The following is a 10,588-nucleotide window of genomic DNA, read 5'->3' as shown; positions in this document are numbered from 1 at the left end:
ATTATCATCATCGTCATTATCGTCATCTTCGCCATCACCATCAAACTGAACGAGTGTGACAAATCAATGCTACTTATCCGCTAAACACAGGCAACTTCAACAACAACAACAGCAGCAACAGCAGAACAACAAACTTTTAATCTGTGAGACAACAACGCAGAGTATGCAAGAAAAATATAATAATTATTACGATATACATATATTACATAAAATAAATATATATAATTGTTGTTAGTATTAATATTGTTGTTATTCTTTCTATTGTAATTCCTCAAGATTGAATTGTGGTTAAATGCTTTGTAGGACAAATAACTTTTAAACTCTAACTTGAAATTTTCTTATAAAACACCTTAATATCTATGAAACTACAACATCACATACATACAACAACACAACTACTAAACAATTACACACACACGCAAACACACACAAACATCACATACAACAACACAACAACTACACAATTACAGACACACACTCACACAAACAAACACACATACAAACATCGCATACAGACAACGCAACAACTACGCAATTAGAGACACACACCCACAAACACACATACAAACAACCACATAAACAACAAAACAGAGCAAGACAAACAAACAACAACCTCAATTATATAATTGACATCTTTCATGTTTTTTTGTTGCTGGTTGTTATCGAGTGAGCGTCAAACATTTACAGTCATGCATGCACAAACAAACAGCAAACTTCTGTGTGATAGTAAGTAGCAATGAAAGCATTTGTAGTAACAGTAGCAGTAGTAGTGGTAGTAGTAGAAGTAAAAATAGCAGTAGAAGTAGTAGAAACAATAGTAGTAGTGGAAGTAGCAGCAGTAGCAGTAGCAATAGTAGTAGTGTGGTAGTAGTAGTAGTAGTTGTAGTAGTAATAGTAGTAGTAGTAGAACAACGACGACGACATGGACACACTTTATAAAGTGCTCCTCAATGGTATTAGTTGGCCATTTAATGAGTATTAGAGATATTATAGGATCGATGCTGAACGATTGAACAAGAAACGACTGAGTGAATGAGTGAATTATTGAATGATTGAATGAATAAACAAAAGAACAACAAACGAACGAACGAACGAACGAATGAACGAATGAATGAATGAGGAAATGATTGAATGATTGAACGAATGAACTAAAGAACGAACGAACAAACAAACGAATGAATGAATGAATGAAAAGACAGAGAGAGGTGTGAATGAGTGAATGAAGAAGTGAGAAAGATGAAAGAGCAATCAACTTTCCACAACTGCGCGTAGATTGGCGTCGGTAAATCAACGAGTAAAACTCAATCAATTATAATAATTATACAATTTGATGCAGCGATGAAGGCGATGATTATGGAGATTAGGAAATAATTCTAAGATTACATATTTTAATTAGTTTGTATTTATATACACACGTACATACACACATACATACATACATACACACAACACATGCATACATACACATACACACACACATACATACATAGACGCACACACTCGAATTTGGGATTGTTACTTAGTCAAACAACATCGGGGTATTCGAATTATCCTCGACTAAGGTGAACTTGCTTTGATGCATTACGAAACGTTCTAACTTATTCTTCGAGTAATGTTAACTAGTAAAATTTAAGGAGATTAAAAATGGTAATATCTAATGTTTAAATATGAATTTTCACGTTAAATTGTATAGATTTATCCAGTATCTTTATGTTGTTTGTGGCGTCGCGCTTCTATCATCTAGGCGAGGCCAGGCTAGGCTAGGCCCACCCCTGATCTAGACTGCTGATCACTAATAATTTTTGTTTCTCATTCTTCCCTTTATATACTTCATTGACATACAAATATTGATTGTAAGTGATCATTAGGTAATGGTTGTTACTTGAATCTTTCTAGTCAACTTTTAGGATTTAATTTAGTTCAATTCCAAACTTTTCACAGTAAATATAACACATATTCTTTCTATTTTTCTTTCTCGCGCCTTATCCTTTCAGGACAAAACCTGGTCTTTGACACTTTGTTGTAGTTGAAATGCGGTGATATTCAACAAGTGACATAAAGACTTCATGAATGTTATTCGTTGTTGACCGCGATCTCATTACCCTGCAATCTTTCCAGTAGTTGTTAGATTTTCCATTCTTTCCTTCGGCATGATGTGACCAAAAAACTTTAACTGCCCCCGTCGGATTATCTGTAGTAATTTCCTCTTTTCATAACCGGACTGTTTTAATGCATCCTCATTCAAAGTATGAGAGGTCCAACTATATATATATATATATATATATATATATATATATATATATATATACATATATATATATATATATATATATAGAGAGAGAGAGAGAGAGAGAGAGTATGTTATATTCCATATATATGGGCCCAACTAATTTTCATAATTTTTCTCAAAAACCACATCTCAGCAGCATTAATATTTTTTTTCCAATTTTTTTGGAATTGTTCAGAACCCAGAGCCGTAAGTTAGCACAAAAATAATGTAACACCATAACAGTTTTAATTTTGTTGAATTTCTGATTTTACTGTTGGTGAGGATGTTTTTCATTTTAGAATATGCATCTTTCTTTCGCCATAGCTATCCTTCTTTTGATATCCATATTGCATTTACAACCTGAGGTAATCAAATTTCCGAGATAATTGAAGCCGTTGACTTGTTTCACAAGTTAACCATCAATGATTATGGAGCAGATCGGGGCGGTTTTGCTTTTACTGATAACCATGCACTCTGTTTTGTTGATGTTAATTTGCAAGCCTTTCCTTTCACTTTCAAAAACCAGTTTGGAAACAATTGTTTGCAGTTTTTTTATTGAATCTGCTATAAGAGCTGTATCATCAGCATATCTTACATTGTTCATATTCACGCTTCCAATGGATATTTCTGGTAGATATTCTATCTTTCTCATGATGATCTCACTATAGAGATTGTATATGTCTGAAGAGAACACACAGCCTTGCCTAACACTTTTCTTTATTTCAACAAAACTAGTCATCTTGTTACCAACTTTCATCGCTGCTCTTATAACACATGTTATGTTACCTTAATAATTTATATATACATAAACGGTAATACGTAGGTTCAATTTTTGCGGTCCAATTTTTTAATAAATGAATATTTTAAAAAACGATGTTTGACCAATTTTTACACAAAGTTATAAAAATAACTTATGCATTTAGATAACATTAAAATGCGATTTTTGAACATAAAATTGTATAAAAACTCTTGGAATTATTTGCAAGATATTTAATGTCGACTTCGTAAATTTGGCTTCGTGCACTTTATGTTAATTGTCAACAAAGTATTTTTGGATTAATTTATATAATATAAAATGTTAAAAATCGATGGATTAATCGCTTAAAATGAATTTTTAAACTTTCGATTTATCAATTCAAGGTTTGTAATGGCTGAAAATTTTTTTTATTTTAATTTTCGCACTTGCTTTTATCAGTTTTTGCTCCGATCAATTTCGTTATTAATTTTTAAACTAAAAATACTAAATAATAATTAATTCATATTAATTAATTAATTAATTGTTGGCCGAATAATCCCGAAAAAGACCGCACATTTTCGAAATAGTTATAAAAAATGCATTTTTAATAAAATTAGATTTTCAAACATAACCTGTAATGTAATCATTCATTCAATATGAAGTTTGAGTCTAAATTTTTGCACAATTTTTGTAATATTTCTATTATTTTCTTACTCTAAATATAAAATTTCACCTTTCCAATGGTTAGTTAAGTTAGTCATGTCAAGTTTATCAAAGAAGCAGATGTCATCAGTGAATGGCATGGACAGCGGAGGCGATGACAGTTTAAATAGCTTTAGCGATAGTCAGTCACAGAAATCCGGTGCAGACCCCAGAGTAGCAATGAACAATCAGAGCACTAATCAACTGAAATACTTACAAAAGATTGTCCTGAAAGCATTATGGAAGCACCAGTTTGCTTGGCCATTTCATCAGCCAGTCGACGACAAAAAGCTTAATTTACCAGTAAGTAAAATACAATAATTGACGTTTCGTGGTGGAATGTAATGTTAGATATTGGTACCTTATCGCTATTGTTTACAAAATGGTTTTTAGGTGTGAGGAGATTTAGTTTTTAAAGTTAAAATATTTGTAATGGTTTATTTGAAATTTTTAAACAATCTAAAACATTTTTTAAAATATTTTATTGCCCAATCAAACTCATTAAGTCAACTTTATTAGCCGCGTTAATATAAATCTACAAAACCTTTCATTTTGCATTTTATTTCACTTTTAAAGAATGACTAGACCATTCTTATTAAACTCCTTCCCAAGTTAAAAAGCCATCTTGGTACTAATGTGACATTCTACCGCATTTCGTCATTACATATTAACATTATATTTATTCAAATATAAAAAATTATTGAGATAAAAATAATAGATAATAAATAAATAATAAATAAATCGAAATAATAATAATAATCTTAAAATAAATAATTTTTCCAGGATTATTATAAAATTATAAAACACCCGATGGACATGGGAACCATAAAGAAAAGATTGGAGTCAAACTTTTATAAATCAGCACAGGACTGCATTAGAGATTTTAATCAAATGTTCACAAACTGCTACACGTATAACAAGCCAGGAGAGGTAGGAACTATGTATATCTTTGTGTATCTTTTTGTCATATATCATTTCCATTTTTATCCTGTATTATCTACATTTTATCTTGTGTCGTCTTTATAATTTTTATCATGCAATGCTGTAGGCTTAGCTATGTTAAGTCCAAGCCATTATGTGGTCGGTCCTGCTTTTGTTATGTTATTAGGAGTCGATTTGGTATGACTCAGCTTAGCTTGGCTTGCTGACTAGCGATACTAATTTAATCATAGATTTTATAGCTCGTAATTTTTTGTCCATTTTGACGGATGGCAACAAGTCATTATGACCTTATTGGCTGGAGACAACCGACAGAGGAAATAAATAAAAAAAATATAATTTTTCGCCCTTTTCGATTTGATTATGCCTATCACACAACATAATGAACATATAATTCAGATGAAGTTTGAAGTTTATATTTCCAATTTATCACTTTCATATTCTCTAAAATGATCTCTAGTAATTTTTCAAGTTATCATTTGGTCTGCATATTCATGTAGGCTGAAACCATTCATAGCTAACAAACTGGTGGCTCAGATAAGTGGTCACTCGAATATATGCCTACAATAGCCTTATTTTTTGGCAGCTTTCAATCGATTAAAGCTAATACTCCACTTTTTTTCAAAATTTTTATTATATTGTACATATTTCAAGTTATTTTAAAATTTGTGGATTCTCGTATTACAAAGGTCATTTTACCATCATCATTTTATATCATTCCATATGATAACAAATAATTGTTTATTGCATGGCAAATTATTTGATTTAACCCAATAGGATGAAAAATTGTTGACATTTTTCCCTGCGCCTCTGTTTTTCATACTCAATCAATTTCAAAAGCACCATTCATGTTTGTGCACATGTATATAGTTGCCATTTAAAACGTTTTGCTTTACGAAATTTCGTACATATCCATAATTTCAATATTTGATTTTGAAAACTTTTGTATCAAACTAATTAGTTACCAGCCTAACTAGCTAACAAACATGCATAATATCACATATTTCATTCAGTTAATATAATGTTTCTTAGAATAGAAGTGCTAACGAATTTGTGAGTCTGTGTGTGTGCGTGTGTGTGTGTGTGTCTGTGATGTTCACAACGTTTACTTGTATGTAACAATCTCATCATCATCAGTTTACATGTTGTTTTATGCTTTGTTATCATCATCTTTATTACAACCATCATATGATTAATGTTAATTCAGTTATGCAATTCTTAATTGTTGTAGACTACTTTTTAAAAAATTATTCAGATCACACACGCACGCACACACACACACACACACATTTAACTACTAAACAACATGAGTTATGTGATGTCTTAGATGTGGGTCAGGTCTGGGTTTGAACCAGGCCTCAAAGAACAACTTTAGTTTCTATATTCTTGCACTTATAAATATTTATCAATACAAGTTTTTGTATTTAGTTTTACTTTTAAACTATTCCCGCTGGTTAGGACATTGTGGTGATGTGCCAGGCTCTGGAGAAGTTATTCATCAACAAGTTGGCCGGGATGCCAAAAGATGTTAGTGAACTTTTTTTTAATTTTTTGAAAAATTGCTCTTTGTTTCAGTGATGGTTAGTCAAGTGTCTGTTTCCATGCAGTGGGAATCAGCTTCAAATGCACAACAACACCTTCACTTTTGTGTTGAGAGTTTTAAATACATTGATTTACTAGTAATATCATTTGCTGTGTGCGTGTGTGTGTGTGTGTGTGTGTGTGTGTGTGCGTGCGTATACGTGTCTTTATGTCTTAGTTGATACCTCGGAGCAGTGCATATGAAATCTTTCATTGCTATATGTTATTCAATTAGTTTATTTGATCAAACTTCATGTGACTTTATAATTTCATTTTTACACTCTGGGGTATTTTACCATGTGCAAAGGGTGAGACCCATCTGTATGTACTAATGCCTCTATCTGTCTAAGCCCCTAAATGTTTATGGCCCTTTATGGTCCTGTATATTTTCACTCTTATGTTTGGAGTTATTGAATTGCTTCTTGTTACCTCATGCACGCATGATGCTGTGTTGAATTGAAGGTTATTCCATTGAATTTTAATTTTTATATTTGGTTATTATTTTTTTTACTCTGTTTGTTTTTTAAATTTTATTGATTGTGTTAACCTATTAATCTGTTTTAGTTGAGTTCACCACTACTACTAACTTGTTGAATTTTGAAGAGGTTTTTTCATAAACATTTGTAAGTAATTGCTGTGGAATATTAATTACACTATAACTATGGTAAGGCCCATTCAACTATTGCCATTATTAAGTTTTGTTCTCTGTTATTTATAATGACCCATTCAATTTTAACCCTTTTAAAATTTAATTGAAAGATAATATATATAATTAATGAGATACAAAAAACTCTTGATTTTGTAGTATTGTTATTATAATTATAACCAAATGATAGTGTCTTTATGTGTATTGGATATCTGTTATGTATCAGTCTTGTTATGTATCTATCTATCTATCTTAATTTGGGCTGCGTGGTGCTATTATGTAACACAATGGTGATATGTTATATCAATACTGTCTATATGATAAGGTTCAACAAATACAAGACCTTACTTGCCTTTTGTATAGAATTTTGAATACATTGATTCTATAGTGAAAAAAACTCTGTGTTTGTATGTGTGTGTGTGTGTGTGTTTGTGTGTGTGTGTCTGTATGTATGTATGTATTAATATATTACTAATTACTATTCTTAATGATATGGTTAATGTTATATGCATGTAAATATGATGTTAAATATTTATATTATGCACATTTCATTATTTGATATACTTTATATTTCATAATATGTTAAACAAAATTGATACTGTATCAAACACTCCTTATTTTGTCTCTTGTTGTATCTTAAGATATCATTATACATATATGTTTTATTATCATATAATTGTTGCCATTGTTTTAACTATTGGTTCTAGTATTAGTATTGAGATAGTATTATTAATAATTTAATTATTATTGTTATTATATTATTAATGACAATGCAATATATTGTATGCAATATATTATAAATCTTATTTAGTTTTGATCTTTGCATATAAGTTACAACATAATTTTATTAATATTACTGTTATGTTTCTAATGTAGCATATTATTTTTTAAATGCGCATATACATACACGTGTGTGTCTGTGTATGTGGTGTGTGTGAGATTAGATTGTATGGGGTGTGTGTGATAAAGAGAGGGAGAGAGAGAGAGAGAAAGAGAGGAGAGAGAGAGAGAGAGAGAGGGTGGGAGGGAGATTGTATGTCCTTTTCAGCACTTAACAGATATTGGTGTGGTGATAGGTTAATTAGAAATCATTTCATTGGCAAGATTATTATATTCAGCTGGTAGAATCTTTTATTCAGAAATACTTGATACTGGTGAATTTTGTTTTTTGAGGTTTTATTTTTTGAGTTTTTTTTTCAAAGTAAAATAATATTTTTTTAAAATATTGATTTAGTAGTAGTGTTTTTATTTGGATATTGTATAAATTTGTGTATAATGTTTAAAGAAAGATATGTATAATCTGTTTTAAAACAATTTAAGATAAAATTTTTTTTAAATTTCAAGAATGGTTAAAAAAGAATTTGCATTAATCTTTAAATATAAAAAGAATCTATGAAAAAATTTTTTTTTAATGCAAATTAGGAAATCATCGACCAGCCCCCTGTAAAAAAAACCAAAATGAGTCAAAACAACAACAGCACCACCACCAACAACAACAATAGTATTAAATGGTCATCGTCTGCAATGTCGTCAGTTACGTCAAATAACTCAACTCCCATCAAGCAAGATCTAAAAACAACTAGTGCTAACAACAACGACGCGAATTCAAAAACGACGCAAAACAACAAACAATTGAAAGTGGAGAACAGCAACAGCGGCAGCAGCAAAAGTCAAGATTACAAATCTAGTCAGTCGGTTAAAGATGATGCTAATGTTGATATGAAACCTGATCTACACAACAACAACAACGCTAACAACAACAATGCAACAAACAACAACTCTGATGACAACAACTATGAGTACATTAACAACTTGTTGATGTCGTCGACAACGACAACTTCCTCACCACCCCCTGTCTTAACGTCATCATTGCCTGCCAATGAAACTGCAGCAGCAAAAGCAATGGTGCAGCCATCGTCATCACCATCTGGCCAGCCAGCATCATCATCATCATCATCTTCTCCATCACCACCATCCAAAACTCTTCCTGCCGAAACTGGCAAAGCCACCAAGGTTGGTTGAACTTTCACCTTGACCTCTACAATTTCATTCTTCTGTTTTACTTAATTTTTGTTTAATTTTTTGTAAGAGTATCTAATCATTCAAATTTATTGATTCATTCATACATTTACTAGTTATTTGTCTGTCTGCAGTGCTATCTAAGTGTACTAGAGTTTGCGAGAATAGTTACTTGTGCACTTACGCACGCATGACAATTTAGATCCTCCTTAGATTCAAACCTGGTGTCTCCGCACAACTTTTTTCTTGTAAATTATACAAATTTAACCATACTGCCTCATCATCTGAGCTAACAGGATTAATTAATGATGTGAGTGATATAGTATTTTTAATTCGTTGTCATCCACGTTGCCTGTACTGTTGGTGGGGAATGAGTTTCAATTTTTTTGTTATTGTTTCATACCTTTTCTTATGATCTTTATCATTATTATTATTATTATTATTATTATTATTATTATTATTATATTTATTATTATTTTTGTTGTTGTTGTTATTTTTTTTTATCCTTGTTATTTCTTTTGCTTATTGTAAATGTAACCATCACCCAAAAACCTAGTCAAGAAAAACAAGCAAAAGGAAAGCAGATACACCCTTGTCATCATCATCATCAACAACAGCAGCAGCAGCAGCTACCACCTCAGCAGCAACTACCACAACATCAGCTGTGGCAACAAATTCTTCAACTCAACAACAGCAACCCACCTCAGTGTCGTCTGACCTAGCACAGCAGCAACATAAGTCATCTCCAGCCTCAACAAATTCATCTCACCAGCAACAACCGCAACAACATGATACCTTGTTCTCATCCATGCAACAACAACAACAGCCAACACAACCGAAATTAAGAAAAACTGCAACTGTTGCGCCTGTTGAGTCATCAAAAAATTTTCCCTCCTCCACATTATTTCCAGCAAGTGCAAATAGAACAAACGTCAGCAACAACAACAGCAGCAGCAACAACAACAACAGCAACAACAACAGCAGCAGCAACAGCAGCAACAACAACAACAGTGTTGATGGCAACAACATCACATGCAAAATCCGCAATGATTTCAATCCTGACGACTACAAAGGCACTGCCATTGAGTATTGTGAGGAAATCTTAAAAGAACTTTTTTCGAAGAAGCATGCTGTTAGTGTCCTATATATTTTACTCGTGCCATCATCTGCATCATCGCCATCATGTCATCATTATCTTCTTATTGTCATCAACGACGTCATCATCACATCGTCATCATCATTTTCAGGGGTACGCCTGGCCCTTCTACCAGCCAGTTGATGCTGAATTGTTGGGCTTAGAAGATTATCACGAAGTTATACTGAGGCCCATGGATCTGGGAACTGTTAAAGTTCGTTCATTCAATCATTCATTTATTTGTTCATTCATTTGTCCATCTATCTATTCATTTTTCATTCTATCTTTCATCCATCATTTGGCATTATGATCGATTGAATAATGATTGATTGATTGATTGATTGATTGATTGATTGATTGATTGATTGATTGATTGATTGATTGATTGATTGATTGATTGATTGATTGATATAATTATTATCTTTGTCATCTCACCAACCATGTTGCATCGTTTGTCATTTTCGTCATCAATATCTTCGTCATCTTCATCATCTTCTTCATCATCATCATTATCTTCATCATCATCATCATCATCATCATTTTATCTGGTGATCAGCGGCG

At 31.9% G+C, this 10,588-nt stretch overlaps 1 protein-coding gene across 1 annotated transcript in view; it reads left to right on the top strand.

The window, feature by feature from the left end:
* Positions 1–3,887: 3,887 nt before the first annotated feature.
* Positions 3,888–10,588, top strand: part of HELRODRAFT_74357 (hypothetical protein) — a gene marked incomplete at both ends in the record, with an annotated part of 9,828 nt that continues 3,127 nt past the window's right edge. Inside the window, 6 exons of the mRNA XM_009014759.1 lie at positions 3,888–4,010; positions 4,491–4,637; positions 6,105–6,214; positions 9,454–9,486; positions 9,904–10,024; positions 10,140–10,235. Coding sequence (XP_009013007.1) covers positions 3,888–4,010; positions 4,491–4,637; positions 6,105–6,214; positions 9,454–9,486; positions 9,904–10,024; positions 10,140–10,235 — 630 coding nt within the window. The remainder of the gene's footprint in view (positions 4,011–4,490; positions 4,638–6,104; positions 6,215–9,453; positions 9,487–9,903; positions 10,025–10,139; positions 10,236–10,588) is intronic.

Source organism: Helobdella robusta, assembly GCF_000326865.2.
Source record: "Helobdella robusta unplaced genomic scaffold HELROscaffold_14, whole genome shotgun sequence".
Taxonomy (NCBI): domain Eukaryota; kingdom Metazoa; phylum Annelida; class Clitellata; order Rhynchobdellida; family Glossiphoniidae; genus Helobdella; species Helobdella robusta.
This window is presented reverse-complemented; position numbering and strand designations above follow the sequence as displayed.